The 22,969-nt window shown below is 36.5% G+C and overlaps 1 protein-coding gene across 3 annotated transcripts; it reads left to right on the forward strand.

Moving 5' to 3' along the window:
* Positions 1-656: 656 nt before the first annotated feature.
* On the forward strand, positions 657-20,984 carry Hmgcs1 (3-hydroxy-3-methylglutaryl-CoA synthase 1). 3 transcript variants are annotated; one of them, XM_076857317.2, is made up of 11 exons: positions 657-777; positions 5,944-6,002; positions 11,741-12,198; positions 12,535-12,660; positions 13,374-13,538; positions 14,836-15,001; positions 15,983-16,153; positions 16,896-17,002; positions 17,748-17,873; positions 18,061-18,224; positions 19,196-20,984. In XM_076857317.2, the coding sequence occupies exons 3-11, from the start codon at positions 11,751-11,753 to the stop codon at positions 19,283-19,285; spliced, it is 1,563 nt and encodes a 520-aa protein (XP_076713432.1). In that variant the 5' UTR covers positions 657-777; positions 5,944-6,002; positions 11,741-11,750; the 3' UTR covers positions 19,286-20,984. The 3 variants fall into 3 exon arrangements, with proteins under 3 accessions (XP_076713432.1, XP_076713433.1, XP_076713431.1); XM_076857316.2 differs by lacking the exon at positions 657-777 and adding an exon at positions 5,209-5,244; XM_076857318.2 differs by lacking the exon at positions 5,944-6,002.
* The last annotated feature ends 1,985 nt before the right edge of the window (positions 20,985-22,969 follow it).

Below are 22,969 nucleotides of genomic sequence, written 5' to 3' on the forward strand. Positions count from 1 at the left end.
AGGTAGAATTGTCTCAATAGTCGTTTCTTTAAAAGTCAAGGTGGTAAATATTAAATAGAGGTGACAACATTGAATGTTTACAAATCTGCTATTTAAAATATTTACAAATTTATAAATTCAGAATGAAGTATTCTGCTCCAACTTGTAATCCAGGCGCATTTTGCTGCTCTGGAAACTAGGAAACGTTAAGATTGAATTCAAATCAAGTATTTCAGAAATCTTACAGGTGAAGCCTAGCTCTGGTTGCTAAGCAACCTGACAAACTAAAGTCGGGACCAACTCGCCTCCCACACTTGACTATCTCTCCTCAGTGGTGGGACGCGGAGTCCCGATTGGCCCCCATTTCCTCTCACTGAGCCCGAATTGGTCCGAGAACCTCTCACTCCTCTCCCGTTGGCTCTCGCCGTCTCTCGCCGCTCCGTCATTGGCACCCAGGCTCTCGGGCCACCCGACGTCACTGTCTCACCCCACTTCCTCGGCCCTTCAACTTGGTCCCCTCCCCTTCCCCCGCCCTTCCAGCCACGAGGGAAAACTCCGGCGAGTCTCCGCCTCTAGTTTTCTTCTGATTGGTAGAAAGCGGACTGGAAGGCGGACGCTGCTGGGCTACTTCGCTGACTGCAATTGGCTGTTGCAGCCATTGTCCCGCCTCCCACCGACTCCCGGCTGTGCCGGAGTCGGGTGGGTCGGCGGCTATAAAGCTGGTAGCGGAGGGGAGGCGCCGCGTACGGTCTTTCGCGGCTTGGTCTTTTCCTGTGGTCACTACCCGGTCACATTTGGGTGAGTGTCCGGCGCGGGGGAGGAGAGCTGGGCTGCAAGAGGCGCCGCCTGCGGGTGTGGGCCAGGAGGAGGCGGTGTCCTTGACTAGGCCCAAAGGAGCCGGGCTCGGGCTCCGGGTCAGGGATGAAGCGTGGACTTGGCCCTGGCCCAGGAGGACGGGACGCCGAGAGCTCGGGCAATGCAGGGCTTGACGTGCGGGGCTTACCTTGCCAGGGACTCGGGGCCGACTGTGGCTAGTCTTAGGTGGGACCGGGGACTCCGTAGTGGGCAGGCGAATCACGGAGGAGAGGTAAAAGGGCATTGAGTGAGGGCCAGGTGTTCTAATGACAAAGTTGGAAGTGCTGGAGAGGCGGCTGTGCCCGCTGGGGTAGGTTGAAGGGGAAGAGAAGGGAGCTGGGCTGTCAGTGTGTTCCCAGAGCCTTGGGTTAAAGGTGGATGCTAAAGGGATGGGGAAGATCTGAGTTGGGAGGAGGTTGGCAGGGGGTGTGTCCTCCTACTGCCACAGATAGAGAGTTGATGGAAGGAAAGGGAAGTAGGCAGCATTGCTTTTCTTCACCAGATCAGTTGCAAGAAATCAAAGCTGTTTAGACCCTACCGAATATTGGTGCTTTGGACACGTTCTATCTGTGCTTGCTTGAAATCTAAAATAACCTGCCTCTCTACTTCCCGCCTCCGTGTGTATAGATGTATATCTATAAATCTGGGTGGTTTTTGTTTGTTTGGTTGGTTTGTTTTGTTTTTGTTTGTTTTAGTGTCTGCCTTAAAAATAGATCACCTCAGTATTCCGAAATTCTGCCCTTTCCTCCTGCTAATTACTTCAAGACCAGCCTTAGGAGGGAAATAATGAGGTAATGAGCAGTCACCCACAGAACCCTCACATAGTTGGGTTAATCATGGACATTTTAAGCTAAGTATATGAAATCTTTAAAAACATGCATCCTACTTTGACCAGTGGTAGAGGAAGAATTACTCTGCCCCAGTCTGGAAAGAAGAATTTGGGAAACAGATACTGTGATGTTTCCCATTTTATTGTACTTGCCCCTGTGGCTATGGCCTTAGGGCATCATTGGCTTCTTTCACTGCCCACCTCTGCTGCAGCCCCTCCTTCCTGCATATGATCTAAACAACCCGCTGCAGTAGGATTATGTGTTTTGATTGTTGCAAACTAACATTTATTCTATTTGTAAGGATGAATCATGAAAAACATGGCAAGATAAAAAATTCAATCCAGACAAATGGAAGTACTCATATAGTTAATAATTATTATTATTGTATTCCAGATTCTAGTAGATGAGAGGTAGATTCAAAGTCCCTAGCATGTATCTGTGCAAGGGGTTCTTTGCAGCTTTGAGACATGAAAGAAGTTTGTGTTCTTTAATGAAAACTTTAATTTTAAATTTCAGTTATTTCTATGTGGAGACAGAAGGCAGAGAGCATATCTTATGGAAAGAGGGAAAGACTATCTTTGTGTCAAACTTTTGTAGATATTTCTCTCCTAAATTAGTAAATTTGCAACTTAGTTGAGTTTAATTTGAACATAGTTAGTTATCTGAGTTCTCAGAAGGTGGGTCCAATGCTGGGGAGCAGGAGTGTAAAGTGATATTATGTTTGAAGCTTTAGAAAGCCATCTGGGACTTGCTTTTAATTTTACTTGTCTTAAATATTCCTCCTAATTACTATTACATCTTGATTCTTTTAACTGTGGGATTGATTTTTGAGGTTTTGGACTTAGAATTTAGATAGATTTTTTCTCAAAATAAATGGAAAATTTCAAATATTGATGTAGCATGGGTTTTCTGGATCTTCTAGAATGATTTAAAACCTAGGTGGATCTTCCATAATCCAGTGGAACTGGATGTGGGGAAATGGAAGAACTTAATGGGCTTTATATCAGAATCTCTAATTAGTTTCTGATTTACATTTGATCTTAGTCAAAGACCTAGAAGTGATAATGGTTACATTTAGAAAGAAATGTAGTCTTATGATTTGATGTTGGGTTACTATAAAACCAAATATGATAGAAAGGTATGTTACTCAAAGTTTCTCAAGAAGGTGGTATAGGTTAAAAGATGAAGAAATATGTTACTAAATCTAATGGGAGCATGTTAGAACTAGATTCTTAATCTGTTCATCCTAATTCTTGTCTTGATGTCAAGTGAATGTAGTTAGAACGTTAGAAGAGAATCTAATCTTTCAAAGCTTACTATTTTCATCTTTGCAAGGTTTGCGGTTGTGTGTGGGTGCTTTGGGGAATGATTGTAAAATCAGTAAATATTCTCTTCTGATTTCATTTGGGTTCTTTACATTTTTATGATAAGGATCTGGGAACAATTCAAACCTACCGTTTGCTTTGAACATTAGTGGTAGAGAGCCAATTTTCTTAAACTCCTGGACACTATTTGGTCCTGTAATTCATCTTGAAAGTGATAGTAAAAATAACGAATTGGTAAGAGCTGCTAAGTCCTTGAATCTAAAAGATTTGCCCTCTAGTTCCTATAACTCCACATTCAGTCACTCGAGAAAGGGCAATGGATATTTAAAAATCAATAGTCTCTCTCCCAACAGGAGTTAGGAACCCTAATATGGATAAGAAGACTCTCCATAACTAGTTTTCAGTAGAGAGTAGGCTATGAAGACTTGAGTGTGAGTGACACATAAGTAGGAGTGCAGTCTGATTAGAAAACTCACTTTCTATGTGATTTATCTGGAAAACCTTCCTAGTCTCTTCTAGTTTAGAATAAGGCCTTGAACTAGTAATAGCATCTCTGATAGGCAGACAAGTAGTTCCCGGGAAAGACAGGAATGTCCATGTATTGTACTTGGGCGAAGTACACCAGAGTGTACAGCTGAGGACAGGGTTTTACCAGTAATTTTTGCCTGCTTGATTCTAAAGAAGCAAGGGTACCAAATCATTCTCAATTTGCTGAATTGTTCTTCAGTAACTAAAAAAGATCAACTGGTAACTGCTTATAGATTATCATGTACCAAAATGTGTACTAGATTAATTTATCTGACCACTCATTTGAATCAAGGCAGAGAAGGGAGCCAAAAGGTAAAATCCAGAACCCTAAGTAAGTTCCAGAAGAAAGCACTGTTGTATGAATCTGGTTGGCCCCAAGCAATCTCGTCATTCTTGAGTTTTACTCTTTGGCAAACTCAAAATGTCTATATGGGTACTTAGGAGTCTCCAAACATGCTTTTTGGTAACTGTTTCCTGACCCATATAATTTCCTTCTATCACTTGCACTGAAAAGACCTGTTACAAGCTGAAGACCTGTTTTGAGGCCTTGGCAATACAGGATGAGTATTCCTTATCTGAAATGCTTGGGACAGGAAGTTTTTTGGAATATTTGCATGTATGTAATGAGATATGTACCTGCTTTTTTTTTAATGCTGAGGATTGAACCCAGTGCCTCATGTACATATGCATGCAAGGCAAGTGTTCTGCCACTGAGCCACAACCCCAGCCCCATGTACTTGCCTTTTAACTGTGATCTGTGACATTAGGTCAGATGTGGGAATTTTCACATTCAGCATTATTTCAGCAGCACTTAGAAAGTTTAGGATTTGGGGAGCACTATATTTAAGTCTGATGTTCAGCCTATATTGGTTTTCTCAGAGTAGAGAACTCTTCCAATAGCTACAGGAAAGAACAGAAAATTAATCCCTCTTAAGTTAGTTCTTTCCCCACAGTACCATTTACTATCTCCATTTCTTTCCTAATCTCTAGGCCTCTCTTTCTCTCTGGAATTACTTTCACAAGCGATATGTGGGCTTTGATCATGTCAACCTGAAGTAGCACAGCAGTTCTTTCTTAATCTTTTCTATTTTTCTTTGCTCTTTCATGTGGGTGCGCACACGCACGCTTTTTCTCTCCCCACCTAACTTTTCTTCCCAATTTAAATAATCAAAATAGAAAAGGGGGAATATAGGCAGTTCAGGGGAAAGTTACTTGATAAAGTGGTGTCAAATACATATACAGACGGGCCTCAAGGACCCATTGTAAGTTATTTTAAGTTGCCTTAAGATAGAGAGAGAATCATGTTTTCCCCCATCACTGAAAACTGGTGTCTGTGGTCTGTTTAATTTAGAGTACAAAAGGATAATTTGAGACAATACAGATTAAAAGATAGATTATTTTCTCAAAATGTATGTATAATACTGTAATCAAAGAGATTTTAAAAAATGTAATAATCTCTTTTCCTACAAAATTCAAGGTTTATTTTTTGGGGAGTGGGGAGAGGAGCTAAAACTTAATGAAGTAGAAGAAACTAAGGCTATAAAGAATTTTATAGTCCCCAGTTAACTGAGCAAAGGCAGATGCTAAATTTGCCAATTGTTTAGAGTGGAGGAAATTATGTACATGTTAAACATAGAAGCTCTATCTCAAATAACAGCCTTCAAAACAGATCAACTGAAGAAAATACTCAAGTCATGTTCCTAGGTGATTTTCATATAACTTTAATGGTAATAAAATTTAATGCTCCTTTGCCTAAATGCTTACTTTTTAAACATAAGCACTAAAAGAGTCGGGGGAATCACTTTTTTAAAGGTTGGGGAGAGTGAAGATAGCCATGTTAAATATGAGTATAAAATTAAACAAATCATAATGATTAGGTCTTGCTAGAAATCTTTATTCGAATAATACTAATAATAACTAAGGTAATAATAAAGTATTGGTGCTTTTTATTATAATACATTTTTTACATATTTTATCTTCACAATGAGCTAGGGAGGGCAGTTATATTAGCTTCATTTTATAGGAAATTGAGGTTCAAAGAGGCACAAATTGCTATTTCAGCCACAAGCCCCCAAGGGCAGGGTAACTCTTGAATGTGTAAGTTGCTTTATTCCAGAAATGTACAATTTACCTAAACTCCTTCTTCCCAATTCCTGATAAAATAAATTTAGTAGAGAAGACTGCAACTTCACAGTTGATTTAAAACCTGAATCAGTGATATGATTGTATTTAAATTCATTGCTGACTGAACCTAAGGAAGGGGGGAGAGTTTTATAAGCTTTAAGTAACTTTTCTAAGTACGTGTCAAATCTTTTCTGCATGATATAATTGGATAAGGAAATGCTCATTTTGAATTGAAGTCATATTACTTGAATTTGTGAAAATGATTTATGACTTTAAAAGAAGTTCTTACTTGAAATTCCTAGTGCCAAGCAGAGGAAACAGTGACAGACCTGGAGGCTGCAGTTCTCTGTCCTTCACACAGGTATGCTATCATGTCATGCAGCTTAAGTAAAGTGTTCTGTTTTCAGGGAAGGGGGAAATTTAATTTTTATCCTAGAACAAATAACCATTTATATGTGCCATATATTTTTAAATTACTTTTCATGATCATTTATACCTTGTCTTCAAAAATTAATTAACGCCATCATGCTTCAGAAAACTGATTTTGTGTTTATTAGACTAATGTTGAAAATCTAGCAAAGAGTTTTTAAAGTGTTCACTCTTCAGAGAAAAAATATAGATAATAAAGTATAATCACAAACTACTTACTAACTCATTAAGTCTCAGGCTTGCTTTCTTTCTTCCTTTTAATATTTATTTAATTGTAGATGAACACACAGTATCTTATTTATTTTTATGTGGTGCTGAGGATTGAACCCAGTGCCTCACACATGCGAGGCAAGCACTTTACCACTGAGCTACAGCCTCAGCCCCACCCTCACCCTCAAGTTTTCAATTCTGTGAATATTTCATCGAAATATTCAGGTACATGGTAATGAGTGCATTAAAATAGATTGTGAATCGTCAACAGCTTACATATATTTTATATATTTTCACATATGTGGAAATGTATGTATTTTTTCAAACACTAGTCATTCACCTATTTTCTTAATAGAATTCTAAAAACAATATTTATTTTAAAAGTTACCATAAGCAGTATATTTATTGCTCAATTTAAATTTTTATAGTACCTCATATTTGGGACAATGGAACATAATAGGGTAATCAAAAAAATCACAGGCAAGCATGTGTACAAACAATGCTTTTTAAATTATAGTTATAGAAGATGCATATCTGGGCTGTGAATGAATGTTTAAAAGTATATGAGAATAGATAGTGATTATAAGTGTGTTTGAAGCAGTAATTTAATTATTTGCAGCTGTTGCTTTCTCATATTGCCATGGAGTGCCTCTCTTACGATTCTGCTTTTTCTTGTATTTCAGTATTATGGTTTCCTATTATAATAGAAAGCTAGTCAGATCTCTTTTACTCAGCATTCAATATCAGCCATATTCCAAACAATGAGCTGAGTATTGGGATGTAGTGATGAGCAAGACACAATTTCTACTGTCAGAGTTCCTTGTCTCACAGTGCAAAGAGTCTGAGCTTAAATAATAGAATCTTGAGAGAGATTAAAATAGCATGTTAATCATCAAACATGTGTTTTCAAAAGATATCTGTTGGCCAAGGACAGGAAAGTGGAGGCAGAGAGCTTAGTTAGGAGGTGGTCATGTAGTCCATGGGGCAGGTGCTGAAGTTGTTCTCTTACATAAGCCATTGAGAAGACAGGTCAGTGCCACCTTTGCACCAGCATCCCCAGCTGGTTTACCTCCCCTCACCATTCCCCCCACCCCAATTATCTTTCATTTACAGATTTATTCTTGGTGATATATTAATCTTTTTCCTATCTAGGTAGGAAGCCCTTAGAAAGTGTTAATTAGGCTTTCTTTTTTACTCTGTTCACTAAAAATAGGACTTGGAGTTCCTTTTGTCCACCAGAGGAGGTGAGCAGTCACTTTAGGGAAAAAAAGACTTCCGTCCTCTGGTAGTTGTTTCTTGGAAGATTTGGAAGGTTTACAAAGAGTTCTGTGGTAAATGTGTACACATTTTCCCTCCTTTTAAAAAGTTGGAATTGAAAAATAAAATTTAGATATTTTCTTACATAGAATCTTTGCTATGCTGCTTGGATTTTTTTTTTTAATAAATGTACTCTGAAAAACAATGAAATAAACTTCATCAGCAAAAAAAATTTTAAATATGAATAAATGTTTTTAAGTGTCAGATTTTCAAAATTGTGTTCTATGTAAAATTTTTTTTTGTGTATTTTGTTTATTAAGAATAGTGAATTAGCTAGACTATTCCTGGTAGATAATTAGCACATAATATGAACATCTCAGACCTTTTACTAGTTTTTTGTTTCCCTAATTTATATCTAGCCTACTTGAGAAGCATATGAGAGGACCTTTTTTTAAAGAGTCCATACATAAAAGAACAAAAAGCCTTGGTGCTGTCCTTTGGTTTCCTACTTTTGACTTCTGCTTAGGGATTCACTGCCTTTCTCAGACCATTTGGTTCCTAGGAATGAAAAGAGTGTTCTGCTCTTCTGGAAATTGCTTTCAGATAGGGCTGTTGACTGTCAAAGTGGGGCACTTTAATTGGTGAAATATGATAGGCAAGGAGTGCTAAAGGTAATTAGTAGTTGTCTATTGAGTGTTGTTATGATTTTGAAAGAGTAGAATGCTATCAGTTTAGTTTGGAAAGGTTTCATGGGTGAGATGTGATGTACATAGTCCAGAGCTGTAAAAGGATCGGAAGAAGCAGAAGCAAGAGGTGGGTTGTTGAAGAAATGACTAGATGTTTTGGGATAATGAATAGAATATTGGAGAGTGAAGGGAAGGTAACTTTATTTGTAGGACAGGGAAAGATTGGGTAATATTTAGCATTTATCCTCAATTACTAAGGTTAGTAGAATTCTCTTCATGTTTTCTAGGTGTAGGTTGCATAAGTCAAAGCTAAGAATCTTATGTAAAGTTCCATATAGAATGGTGGTAGATGGTAAGGATAACTTGGAAAAAAATATGTGTAGTTGTTGGTGAAATGACAGGAGCAAAGGCAGCTTAGCTTGTCTCAGTTTGTTCTCTTCTTCACTTCTTCATTGATAGCTCTGAGAGCTGGTTTGGTTGAACCCCATTTACCAGAGAAAAGAACAGAAGGAAATAGGGTTTTCATGGAAGAAGGGAAGATTAGAACAAAGTGGAGAGGTACTTCCCTGTTCACTTAGCATAACTGACAGTGAGCATAAAAAGTCATAAAACAGTTGGCTAGAAATCTGGGAGTTGTTCTAGATCCCCACACATTTCCTTTTCCTAACATCTAGTCAATTGCAATTTCTGCCAAATTTTTGCTTCTGCATTTTTGGAACTCTTCCTTCTTTCACCCCACATATAGTAATTGCTGTATGACCCATATTTTATCTGAACTGCTGTATCAGCTTCTTAACTCAAACCCATTGTATACATAGCACCTTTGACTACAAAATAGCAGCTCTCAGTTTTGACTGTGATCCCCCAGTAGGAGATAATACTGTATATGTGTGAATAATTGAAACAAAATCCAAGAAAAAAAATCCATACATTTGTTATGCTATGCAATCTGGTATTTCCTATTTTCTGTTTCATTCTTAAAAATATTTGCTGTCCCCTAAATGGATTCCAGGGCTGAGAAAATATTGCTATGATGATTAATATGATCACCTTATTCCTTTTTTTAACCTCTTTGATTTCTTACTATCTTTATGATGAATTCAAAGCTGCTGATATCAGTACATTAGACTCTTCATTACCTGACCTTAACCTAGTTCTCCTGACATATTTGCCTCATCCATTCACTGGCACTAAGATTTCATTTCAATAGATCGTAAAGTTTTGTAGTACCTTATAGTGTGTCTGTTTATGCCGTACACCCTGTTGAAAATCTTGTAGCACTATCTGTTTCTGCAGTGTTTTACTGTTTACTTCTATATATTCAGTTCTGAATACTATAATGTATTATATATTGTTACCTGTTGATTATTATGTATTTTTATCTTACTGTCCCACTAAAATTATTCAAAATGTTTTAGCCTGTAACATGTTGGTATTCTTTGGATGAATGAAAAAGAATAATATTCTTGTATTTAGAAGAAATATTCAACTGGTGGACTTTAAGATCATTAATTTAGATTTTGTGATTATATTTCTAGGCACTGTGTGTGTGTGTGTGTGTTACTGAGAACTGAACCCAGAACCTTGCACATTCTAGTCTAGGGCTTTAGCGTTGCTACATCCTTGGCCCTTTTTAAAATTTATTTTGAGACAGGGTCTTGCTAAGTTTTTTTTCTTTTTTCTTTTTTTTTTTTTATGGGGCAGGGGGATGATACTGGGAACCCAGAGGTACTCAACCACTGAGCAACATTATTAGCCCTTTTCAAATTTTTATTTAGAGAAAGTGTCTCTCTAAGTTGCCTGGGCTTGGCTAAGTTAGTAAAGCTAGCTTTGAACTTGTGATCCTCCTGCCTCAGCCTCCTGAGGTTATCAAATTAGTCATAGGTTGGCAAATACTACAGAAAGTTAGTGAATCAGAATGGCCCCAGTAACTCATAAATCAGGATCTTTAGATCAATGAAGAGCTGAAATTCTGCCACCTTAGCAGTCCTGTTCTGCTATATATGTGTGATATGTGTCATACTTAAAAAGGAAATTGAGTTGTAGAATTTTGGATGTGGAAAGGATTCTTTAAAACTGGGGTGATGTATCACTCTTCAAAGCCTGATAATATATTGCTGACACCTGTTCCATCTGGGTCCTGGTTATGATACCAGAAGAGGTACTCTGGTGAGATGAGAAGGTCTTGTTTGTAGTGGCAGGAGCACCGGGAATATAGGCTTGGGGGATCTCAAAAACTACCTTTCCCCTTTGTTCCTCTAGCCCAGACAACAAATCTATAATCATTTCCCTGGGTAATCCCCACTCTGTTGGAAATATCTAGAATAATTTCTCATGTCTTAATTCATAAAATCTTTCAAAGATATTGAGCCTCTAGTAAGTTAAGTGATTTGCCCTTGGGGTATACAGTAGTGGTCCTGAGAACTAGCGTTTTTTTTTTTTTTTTTTTTTTTTTTACTTTTGGTAAGTAAATCTAGATGCTTCTGAAAGCCTTCATCGTGTGGCAGTACTCCAACTTTTTAGTGCCTTTTTTAACATGGTTTTAGGAGTTAGTTGCTACACAGACATAGCATGCATTATCAGAGATTCTTTTTTTCTCATGATTTAGAAGATGTAGTTTAATGCTCATTTATTATGTATACACTGCTGCAGAAATTGAATTGTAGAATATTGGCATTTGACCCTGTAATGGGTCCTGGAATGTATCTTTGCACAAAATGTTAATTATTTGATTTCTTTTTTGGGATAGGATTATAATCATAGAGGCCTTATACAGATTGGCTTGCTAGATTTCTATACTGTGGTTTTTCTACTTGCTGAGATTATTTAGATTAGAATTTTTAAAAGCCTGTAATCCTAGCCACTTGGGAGGTTGAGGTAGGAGGATCACAAGATCAAAGTTAGCCTCAGTGGTTTAGCAAGATAAATAAATGATAAAATGGACTGGGGATGTCGCTCAGTGGTTAAGCATTCCTGGCTTTAATCTCTGGTACCCACCCTCCTACCCGAAAAAAGCAACATCACTTGATCTAATGATTTTTGTATTTCCTAAAGTCAATAGTTGTGGATAATCAATATAATATATCTATTATGAATAAATGGCATTTATTTTAACCTTTTATTATAAGTCAGATAATTCTGATTTGTCAGCTATACTTTTAAATTGTCATTATATTTTAGCTTACAGTTCTTTGCAGTACAGAATTTTATTTGAATGTTGCTTACCTCTACTAATCATGTTTTAAATCCATGGATGCCCAGTTTTGAATAGTTTTTTTAAACTTTGAATAAGTTTTTTAAAAGCTTATGATTTTAAGAGATAATATTCCATTTGTACAATCATTGCTATTTTACAGATTTACAGTTGGCTGCCCTAACTAAAGTGTACTTTTAAAAACTTAGACTAAACCAATATTTCAGGTGATTATTGGACTCACAACTGCTTCTCAATCTTGAATTTTAAAGTCAGCAATTTGTAGCCTAAAACAATGTCTGTTTCTCTTTTTTCTTTCTAAAGCTCTTTCACCATGCCTGGGTCGCTTCCTTTGAATGCAGAAGCTTGTTGGCCAAAAGATGTGGGAATTGTTGCCCTTGAGATCTATTTTCCTTCTCAATATGTTGATCAAGCAGAGTTGGAAAAATATGATGGTGTAGATGCTGGAAAGTATACCATTGGCTTGGGCCAGGCCAGGATGGGCTTCTGCACAGATCGAGAAGATATCAACTCTCTTTGCCTAACTGTGGTTCAGAATCTAATGGAGAGAAATAACCTTTCGTATGATTGCATTGGACGGTTAGAAGTTGGAACAGAGACAATCATTGACAAATCAAAGTCAGTGAAGACTAATTTGATGCAGCTATTTGAGGAGTCTGGGAATACAGATATAGAAGGAATAGATACAACTAATGCGTGCTATGGAGGCACAGCTGCTGTCTTCAATGCTGTTAACTGGATTGAGTCCAGCTCTTGGGATGGTAAGTTACATGCCTCTATAACAAAAAAACAAAACCCAAAAAATTTCTTGAGGATGAATACACCCAAGTGACCTTTTAATTAATGCCATGTGCAAACTTTGACTAGTTATATTTGTTCAAGTATATTCAGAAATACAACTATGGCTTTTGGCTTATCTAAGTCACGAATTGGTTATCTTATTGTATAGAACAAATGATCTAGTCCAAATTTAGTTGGCATTTATTTCTTTATTAAAGAGAGGGAAAGCATGTTCTGGGTAATATATAACAGATTTGAGTTTGCATGTATAATATTTATAGTGTTGACCACCTTGTGAAATCATAAATATCTTTCAGGACGGTATGCCTTGGTAGTTGCAGGAGATATTGCTATATATGCCACAGGAAATGCCAGACCTACAGGTGGAGTTGGAGCTGTGGCTTTGCTGATTGGGCCAAATGCTCCTTTAATTTTTGACCGAGGTGAGTGTTTGGGAAAGCATTTATTAGTTAATTATTTATTTGACACAATATCCTGAGAGACTTGAAAATGGAAATAGAAACTACTATTTGCTGAATGTTCATTAAATGCAAGCTAAGTGCTTTATGTGTGTTACCTTATTTAAGCTTCATAGTAGTCATAGTAGTTTTATGAGGTAGGTGGGGACATCCCCACTTTACAAGAGAAGTAAGGTAGTAATAACTTGGCTCCCATAGTCACAGGCAAGTTTCATTTGTCTTCAGTACAGTAACTTTGATCTCCCAGTTAGATTTATGATACATGCATGGAAAGGTTACATACCAAAGGAGTCTTCACTTTCCTTCATTTTAATTATATTGGCTTTCCCTTGCATTTCCTATATGGAGGTGGGGAGAGTTGGTGAGGGAGTTAAAGAAGGTCCTTAGATTATGTGGTATACTTCCTAATATGTAGACATCAAGAAGCAGAAATAGTGGCGCACACCTATAATCCCAGTGGCTTTGGAAGATGAGGCAGGAGGATCATGAGTTCAAAGCCAGCCTCAGCAACTTATCGAGATACTAAGCAACTTAGTGCGACCCTGTCCTAAACAAAATATGAAAAGGGGCTTGGAATATAGCTCAGTGGTTAAGCACCCCTGGGTTCAATCCCCAGTACCAAAAAAAAAAAAAGAAGCAGCAGAAATATACAGACATCTTCCTTTTGGTTCTGATAGGGCTTCGTGGAACACATATGCAACATGCCTATGATTTTTACAAGCCCGATATGGTCTCCGAATATCCTATAGTCGATGGAAAACTCTCCATACAATGCTACCTCAGTGCATTAGACCGCTGCTATTCTGTCTACCGCAAAAAGATCCGTGCCCAGTGGCAGAAAGGTGGGTTTTACCTTTAATGATTTTCCTAGGTTTTGCTATCTGTTGAGGGAAGTGTATGTTTTGTGAGAAACTGCTTTGTGACTATCCTTCTGTAGTACCCTATTACTCTATTTACTCTTATCTACCAAATAGCATTTTCCCATAGTTTTGGGGAATGTATAATATAGGTAAAAAGATAAGCTTTGAAAATGAAGTATATCTCTGCAGAAATACTTAGGTTGATTTACCCTTTTTAAAAAAGTATTTTGAATTTTGTCTTTTGAGAGAGGTACTTTAACAAGGTGTTAACTATTATGCAGAGAAAACCAGTGAAAATAAATTACTGAAGTGATCCCTTCCCACCAAAATCTGTTGGCACTATGACCTGTGAATTGTATTTGCTATTTTAGGGTCATTGTTAATCTCAGTTTTTAACCCTGAAAAAGTTTTAAAGGTACTAAAAAAAGTAGGGGTTTGAATTATTACCATTATAACACAGTGTTGTAGAAAGTGTGCTTTTTCCATGGTTCTACTTTTAGAAGTTTTAAAAGAGGATTAAAGATCATATTTCATAATAGATATTAGGGAATATAGTGGCTCTAAATAAGAAGCATTCTAGCAGTATGTTAAAATGTTATACTATTTAACAATACAGGGCTATTTATACTGCACTGTTTAACGGTGTGTATTTAAAAAGACATACCATTTAGTATGTATTTAACAGGACAGCAGTAGTCTAACTTTCTTATTGGGACTTAGAGTAAAAAGGAAACTTAACTTTGTGAATGTGAAACATTGTATGAAACAAAAAGTATCATGAAATTACTTATCCATGCTGTAAGTTATGCAGTTTGCTATTTTTCTACTCTATTTTAAAAAATAATAATTAGTCCTGACCAACTAAATTGATTACATAACCTACTAGTATGACTCTTAAATTTGAAAATGAGTGATGTATATACTTTCCATCTCTGGATTTCTTTTGGGAGTGGGGCAAGCAAAGCAAAAGTTTATTGAAACTTGATAATACATTATAGAAGAGCACAGTGGGCCCAGATGGCAGCCTGTCTACATAGTGGGGGTTGGAGGTGTGCTCTCTGTGTCTTTCTTTTTTTAATATTAGATCTTTATAGTTAGTAGTTAGATTCATATGGATGTCTTTTTTGACAGATCTTTTAAACTATAGAAAGATTTCATTATTGGGGATAGTTTGATTACTATTTAAAGGTATAAAAACATCCTAACATTGTTCTAAAGACAAGCTGTAAAATATCATGACTTATGTGAATTTCATAGCTTCTTTGGATTTCTCTTGCAGAGGGAAATGATAAAGATTTTACCTTAAATGATTTTGGCTTCATGATCTTTCACTCACCATATTGTAAACTGGTTCAGAAATCTCTAGCTCGGATGATGCTGAATGACTTCCTTAATGACCAGAACAGAGATAAAAATACTATCTACAGTGGCCTGGAAGCTTTCGGGTAAAAGGACCTATTATGATTCTTTTCCTTCTGTATTAAGAGGGGTTTTTTATTTGTACAGACCTGAAAATTTTAGAGTCAAAAGAATGTTAAAAGTCCTTTAGTAAAATCTATCTAACCAATGAAGAAACTGAGTCCCAGCGAGGTGGTGGCTTACCTATGCAAATTCTTTAGTCAGTTCTATGTAAGACTTTGTGATTTCATCTTTAGCTTTATTCTCATTGTCACCATGATAATATCACTACAGAAGTACCTATATTCACTACCATAGCCAGTGAGCTCTTCTTGTCTCTTTTTAGTCACTGTGCTTATATCTATTTTATTCACTGCCACTATTGAGTCTCATTTCGTAGTCCCTCTCACTTTTTAGGTTCATGCTTGCTATGTATGTTAATTCATTCTGTTTCTGTGCACCTGTGTCCCTTCTTCATCTAGTAAAATTCTACTTGACTTTCAAGACTTAGTTCCTATGACTTTTCTAACTAAACAGACATGACTGTGGACTTGAGACAGTATTGTGTTTGGTGACAATAATGTTTTAGTCTATTAACATGTTAGTATCAAGTTGTCTTTACTTGATAAAAATAAAACCTCAAAGAACCATATGTGTACAACTGTTATATCTTCCATAGCAGTTAGCATAATTCTCTTTCTTTTTTTTTTAAAGGATTTTTAAAAATAACTTTATTTTGTTTATTTATTCACTTATTTTTTAATGTGGTGCTGAGGTATTTTGTTTATTTATTCATATATTTTTTAATGTGGTGCTGAGGATCGAACCCAGTGCCTCACATGTGTGAGACAAGCACTCTACCACTGAGCCACAACCCCAGCCCTGTCTTTGATTCTTAATGAAAAAATAGAATCATGTACACTAAAAGATGTAGATATTAATTAGGCCCAATGTGTAACATAATGAAAACATAATCTTTGAACACTGTAAAATTGTTTGTTTTATTATTATTATTTAAAATCTTTCAGGGATGTTAAATTAGAAGATACTTACTTTGACAGAGATGTGGAAAAGGCATTTATGAAGGCTAGTTCTGAACTCTTTAATCAGAAAACAAAGGCATCTTTGCTGGTATCAAATCAAAATGGAAATATGTATACATCCTCAGTATATGGTTCCCTTGCTTCTGTTCTAGCCCAGTAAGTATGAATTTCAGCTACTTAACTTATCTTTTCTAAGACCAAATCCAGCATCAGGCAGGTATATAGTTCTCAGTTATTGTCTGTTATTGTCTATTGTCTTGAAGGACATGGGTTGAAGCTATATGGGTTCTTCATATGGTTCTTCCAAGCTTCGAGACATGCTATTTTTAGTCTTCTAATGTTGAAATTATTTGCTATTGTAGGGTCTGCTCTTGATAAAATAACAGCAAGTATTTATTCCAGAAGTGTTTATTAATTTCATATCAGTCTCCTGACTCCTATTTTATTGATTTATTATTATTTTAATTTATTTTTTACCTTTATTTTATTTTATTTTTTTTATGTGGTGCTGAGGATCGAACCCAGTGCCTCACACTTGCTAGGCAAGTGCTCTAACCTGAACCACAACCCCCGCCCTGGTTTTATCATTCTTGATTTACAGTTATGCACAGGTGTCTAAGTTGACAGAGTAGCTTATTTTGTGGTATAATTTTCATAAGCCTTGTTGTTCCCCCAAAGATTTTTTTTAGTCTGTTCCCTGCAATATTAAAATGGTTAAATTTCATACTGTAATATTGAAACCTTTAGATCCTTAATAACTTTTAAGTTACATCTTCATTTTTATGTATAGTGTGAATTTTTATTCCTCCTTTTATGGTTTCCCTCTTATAGGTTTGAATCAGTTAAACTTCTTGCCTTCTCTCCCCTGCCCCCCCCCCCTTGCTGCCCTCTTACACAGGTACTCTCCTCAGCAATTGGCAGGAAAGAGGATAGGAGTGTTCTCTTATGGTTCTGGTTTGGCTGCCACCTTGTACTCTCTTAAAGTTACACAAGATGCCACACCAGGCAAGTGCTGATTCTTTGAACAAGAATGTGTTGGGAATTTGATTCAGTGAGATTGTTTTAGCAATCTTCTCAGATGACTACTTGAATCCCATAGTTCGTTAACTTTAATTTTCATTACTTTTAACATAGCCAGATTCTTACTGTCTACCCTAATAAATTTGCCTTAACTGGATAAAGGGTAAATTTTTTTTCTTTCCATCAGTACTGGGGATTAAATCTAGGTGCACTCTACCATTAAACTATATCCCTAGCCCTTTTTGTTCTTTATTTTGAGACAGGGTCTCACTAAATTGCTGAGGATGGCCTCAAACTGGTGATCCTTTTGTCTTAGCCTCCTGAGTAGCTGAGATTATTGTCATGAACCACCACACTTAGCTAAGGATTAGACTAATTTTTATAGATTTATGGTCTTGGCTATATTTAAGGAAATTTTTGTGCCTTCCCTGAATAGGAAGAAGTAAAAATATTGCACAAGAGGTGATAAAGACTTGACATTATTTGAAATTATACCATGGATTAACTATAGAAAAGTTATTTGTAGTTTCATATCCTACCTATTTCCTAACTTGTCTACTAGCTGATACTAAATAAATGTCTAGTCCAAGGTCCAATAGATACTATCTTGTTTTTAAATAATTGCCAGTAATGTTGGAAGAAAAGTTATTTTTATTTGACAATATTTTATTCAACCTTCGAGACATGCTATTTTTTAGTCTTCTAATGTTGAAATTATTTGCTATTTTAGGGTCTGCTCTTGATAAAATAACAGCAAGTTTATGTGATCTTAAATCAAGGCTTGACTCAAGAACTTGTGTAGCACCAGATGTCTTTGCTGAAAACATGAAGCTCAGAGAGGACACTCATCACTTGGGTAAAATATTAAATTTCATTTAAATAAAAACTTCTTGAAGAGTAACATGAAGTATACAACATATAAGATAAGGCTATCAAGACAGATGTCTGTGAAAATTATAAGGAAATAGGAAAATTCTTCAGTTTTATTACCAGATGAGTTGTAAATCATAACTGATTGTTAATCTCCTCCACCTTCTCTTTAGCCAACTATATACCCCAGTGTTCAATAGATTCACTCTTTGAAGGAACATGGTACCTAGTTAGAGTGGATGAAAAGCATAGAAGAACGTACGCTCGTCGCCCCTCTCCAAATGATGACACTTTGGGTGAAGGAGTAGGACTTGTGCATTCAAATACAGCAACTGAGGTAAATAAAGCTCATTGTGTTGGTCCTATTCTTTGACAGGATAATAAGTTCATGGGCTGGGGATTTAGCTCAGTTGGTAGAGTGCTAGCCTTGCATGCATAAGGCCCTGGGTTCAATCCCCAGCACCACCAAAGAAAGAAAGAAGTTCACACATATATATCAGGGTTTGGGGCCCCTAACTGAAGTTTAGCAATTTAAAGGAATGTTAGTAAATAGTAATTCAGAGCAAGAGCTATGAGAGAAGATTCCAGCTGCGGTTTCCAAGTTTATAAAGTACATGCTAAGTACAAGATTTTAGTAACAATGCCAGAAGTTAAAGGAAGACTGATCTAGAGAGAAGCTTATTTGTGGTGTATCTTGAGAGATAGAGAAAGTTGGGATACTGTTGAGCTGCTTACATCTCATCTCAGACCATTGTCAAGAAGTAACAATAATAACTATGATTTGAATTCCTATTATATGATAGGCCCTTTACTTACATTTTCTTATTTAATCCTTATAACAATTACCTTTAGCAATATACTATGCCCATTTTGGAGATAAGGCTTCAAGAAGTTGAATTACTTGCCCAGTGTCATAGCTAGTAAGTGCTGAAGCCAGGTTTCAAACCAAGGACTTTATTATATATTATAATCTTGAATGATTATGATTTTTTTCTGCTTATTATAACTTTGGTAAATGCATAGTCTTGCTTCTAGTTTTTATACCCGTTAGGTAGCAAGTCAAGCCACCAGTGTTGCTGTATAAAATGTAACAAGTAAAATACTGTATGATCTCCTTCTCTTGCTTTATAGATTATTTTAAAATCAGTTCATCATAAGGTGAAACAAAATAGTTCCCTCCAGGGAAAGCTATATAGTTAGCATGACTATCTCCAGAGTTATCCTTTAATAGTTTCTCTATGGGAACTTTAGTGCCATGATCCTTGGGGAAAAGTGTAATAGCTAACAACTATTTTATTTTCATTGTAGCATATTCCAAGCCCTGCTAAGAAAGTGCCAAGGCTCCCTGCATCAGCAGCAGAACCCGAAGTAGCTGTCATTAGTAATGGGGAACATTAAGATACTCCGTGAACTGCGAGACTTCACAGTGTGTTTGGGTTGGGGTGGGGATAGGGGAATGATTGAGGAAGGGAATGTCTGGGGACAATTTTAAAGAATTACACATTGCTTAAATTTTTATGTGACTGACACAGAGCCTAGCAAACTGTTGTGCTCTTGGACAAGTCTATCTGCCCAATTTGCTAACATGCTTCCTGTTGTGGTCTAGCCAATGCTAAATGTACTCGAATGATGTTAAGGGCTCTGTAAATTTTATACCTCTCTGGCCATTTATATGCATGAAATTTAGTTTTTAAATGTAGTATGAATCCTGTGCTTCTGTTAGAGGAAAGCAGAGGTACTAGTCTCCAATTTAATTTTTTTTTAATGTGTAAGAATTTTATACTTTGAACAACAAGATTATTGAAAGTACTTGTGGTTTTTGAAAATTTTTTCTAGCTTGGGGAATGTGGTCTTAAAATGTGATATGCACAAATGCTCTTTGAAAATGGCAAGACAAACATTCTTTTTCTCAGATTTATAAATCCTAGAGAGGCAGAAAAGAGTTAGGACAGTAACACTGGTTCTGGAATATTATCCAGACCAACAGTGACAAAGTTATTGTGATGATCTCTGAACAGAGAGACACTAGCATTGAGCAGGCTTCTGGCATAAAAAGCATGGTCTGTTTGGGAGCTGTTACGATAGCTGCAGGAGCTGAGTGCTCCTGATCAGTTCATGGTGGACTGTGCTCAGAACATCGAGATGTTATTGGAGGTGTGTATGAGGAAGCTTTTTGTTGCAATCCTTCTTTGCACCTTATTTTAAAAGATACATAAAACATTTCTTTGATGCCTTTTTAAAATTTTAAACTGGAAAGGAAGGATGGAGCAGGGCATTATTAGGCTACTTATGTTTCAGTGTTACAAATTCAATTTCTAGACTGACAGATTTGTGGTATGAGTTCTTTTTGTTTTGTGTGTGTGTTTGTGTGGGTTTTTGTTTTTGTATCTGTTTGATGAAAATAAGAAGGTACAACCTAAGTTTTTACATAGTCTGACTAGCCAAAAAAGAGTATTCCACTTCAAGGTCTGGAAGTAGGGTTTATAAAGCTTTTTCTTGGACATTCACCTTTAAAAAGCAACAAAAAACTATCACATGGAATGAAAGAGATTGGTTAGAAAGTTTTATAGATGTTTTTGGTGCTGAACTATGACATGAGCCTTATAGATTGTAAAATAGAGATAGTTGGAACTAATGTACAGAACTAAATTTTTAAAACTTTATTTACCATTAAATTCTGTGAAGTTTCAGTTATCGAAAATAAACAAATACAAAATGTAATGTTTCAGATTGCAAGCTAATATGTATTGTAGTGTTTGTAAGATACTCTTGTCTAATATTAACTAGTGGTATTTTGATTTGTACAGTCATAATTTGTTAAAATGACTTCATTTTAACATCCACTGATGTAGATTAATAATGTAAGCCCAGATTTAAAAGAATGGTGGGAAAATGGTGCATGTAATACTTTTCCAAGTTTTGGGAGTTCAGTATGTCGAAAAGAGTAATTCAATGTTTGATTGCCAAGAAATGGGTTTTCTCAAAGTCCATTGCCGGCAATGGGCAAGCCTGGTAATACTGGCACAGAGCATTAACCATAAACCTTATTGATGGTAAGGTGAATAACTTTGAAATAAAGTTTTAGAGAAACATTTTAGATATTTGAGTATTCTTTTCCCCTTCTCAACTAACAATATAGACAAGACATATGCAGAACATGCTGTTTTTGGACTTTTTAAAATTTATATGCATTGCTGAGAATCAAACCCAGTGCCTTACACATGCTAGGCAAGTGCTCTACTACTGTGCCACAACTCCAGCCCAGAATATGCTATTAAATGTGAGCATTCATTTCCGCTCATTCATTCACTCATTCATTCCACAAACATTTGAAACCTAACATAGGCAGGGCTCCTTACTTATGCCAGAAATAAAAAGCTATACCACATGTCTTGTCTTTAAGGAGGTATTTGTCTAATATAAAGGAATTTCTACAGTAATTTATTCTTAGTTACCAAATTGGATGGTAAGAATGTATGAAATTTTGCTATAAACGTTAATGCAGCATGTTACCATGTTTTCCTTTAAAGTCTGGACTAGGGTCCTATTCCTCTGGGTCAACTAGAGGCCAGTGCTCTCTGGCCACCTGTAAATTCTAGTATCTAATAGGGCTTCTCTGTCTTCTTTATGGAATTTATGCTTTCTTATTTATGCACTTTGACTTCTAGGTTTTTAATTTTATGAACATAGTACTTTTTTGTTTATTTATTTTGTTTTTTAGCTGACAATGGACCTTTATTTTATTTATTTATATACAGTGCTGAGAATCGAACCCAGGGCCTCACCTGGGCTAGGCAAGTGCTCTACCACTGAGCCTGAACACAGTACTTTTGAGATTGACACAGATGTCAGAACAGTCATATTTGATCCTCTTGTGACTTAGTTGAAACACTTCATCTCATGACTGCTATTTGAAGTCTCCTGAAAAAAACATTAAAGTGAAAGTCAATAGAGCCAAGAATGTATTAAGATCTTTCATTTAAAATATGAACTCTTGACATACCCTTTCTTCAAAATTTCCAGGAACTGCTCTTAAGTTATGGTCTCTTAATTTTTTTCCTGATTGGTAGTAGGTGAAAAAGCTTACCTGTCAATTTCCCCCCCCTCCAAACTATTTCTATAAAGGCAGTGATTTGATGTAGAGGATCATGATGTTTTTAAAAAAACATGACTTTTTTTAAAAAACCATCTGATTTTTTTTAAACAAGGTTCTAGATTATAACAATGAAAAGAGTGCATTTCCTGAGCTACTTATTCAGTAGTGAGCACTTTTCACCTTATGTATCCAATTCCTTATTTCAGACTTGCAGGCTCCTGTGGGAGCTGGTCCCGCCCTTCTTCAATTCAGCACCACATGACCAAGGATTAATGTTTTCATTCACTCTGCCTTTTCTTACTCAACCATGTAAAAATCTCTTTCAGCTTAGTGCCTTTGATCTATGTATGCATCAGAAATCTTGGATCTCACTTCAGATCCCTTCTGCCCTGCCTTCTACTCCAGCTGCTACTGTGGCCACTACTTCTATGAAGTCTTTGACCAGGTTCTCAGAATGTAATAGCTAGCACTTCCCTTTGGATTCTGCTACATGCCTTTTGCTTTGGCTTCACTGTTGTCAAATGCCTAATTTTATAACACAGAAGTATAAGGGAGTTAGTTGCCCATGGGACACCCTTGACCAACAATGGAAAGTTGCCAATGGATGATTCCTCCTCTCATTCCCTGGGTAGATGATTCTGAAACACATTTCATAAAGCTCCTCAGAAGATCCTACAGAATCAACTACCAGTTGCCTGTGGCCAATTTTGGAATGAACATTCTTATGTTTTCTTTCCTCTTTGGTTTTACTCTCATGCTTTCCTGCATTCTGGGATCATTTCCCAAATAAATGACTTTTTGATATAATCTTCATGCAAGGATTAGCCTCAGGCTGTTTTCTTTCATGTTCTCTTACATGGCAAGGTGTGATTAAGGTTTAAGACCTTGAGATAGATGATTCTGGGTCTGGCAGAAGCAGCTCATTCTTGCCCAAAGACCATCAAGCCTTCTAGTGAGGCAGCTGCCTCTGAGATTGGCCTCCAGAT

This window comes from Callospermophilus lateralis, chromosome 5 (assembly GCF_048772815.1).
Source record: "Callospermophilus lateralis isolate mCalLat2 chromosome 5, mCalLat2.hap1, whole genome shotgun sequence".
In the NCBI taxonomy this organism is placed as follows: Eukaryota; Metazoa; Chordata; class Mammalia; order Rodentia; family Sciuridae; genus Callospermophilus; species Callospermophilus lateralis.

What these genes read in the sequence shown, in the direction of transcription:
- Hmgcs1 (XM_076857316.2), top strand. Translation starts at nt 5,212, where the DNA reads ATGTTCCTAGGTGATTTTCATATAACTTTAATG. An exon ending in TCCTTTAATTTTTGACCGAG is followed by an intron (nt 12,661 to 13,373) that starts GTGAGTGTTTGG and finishes TGGTTCTGATAG; the next exon opens with GGCTTCGTGGAACACATATG. An exon ending in CCGTGCCCAGTGGCAGAAAG is followed by an intron (nt 13,539 to 14,835) that starts GTGGGTTTTACC and finishes TTTCTCTTGCAG; the next exon opens with AGGGAAATGATAAAGATTTT.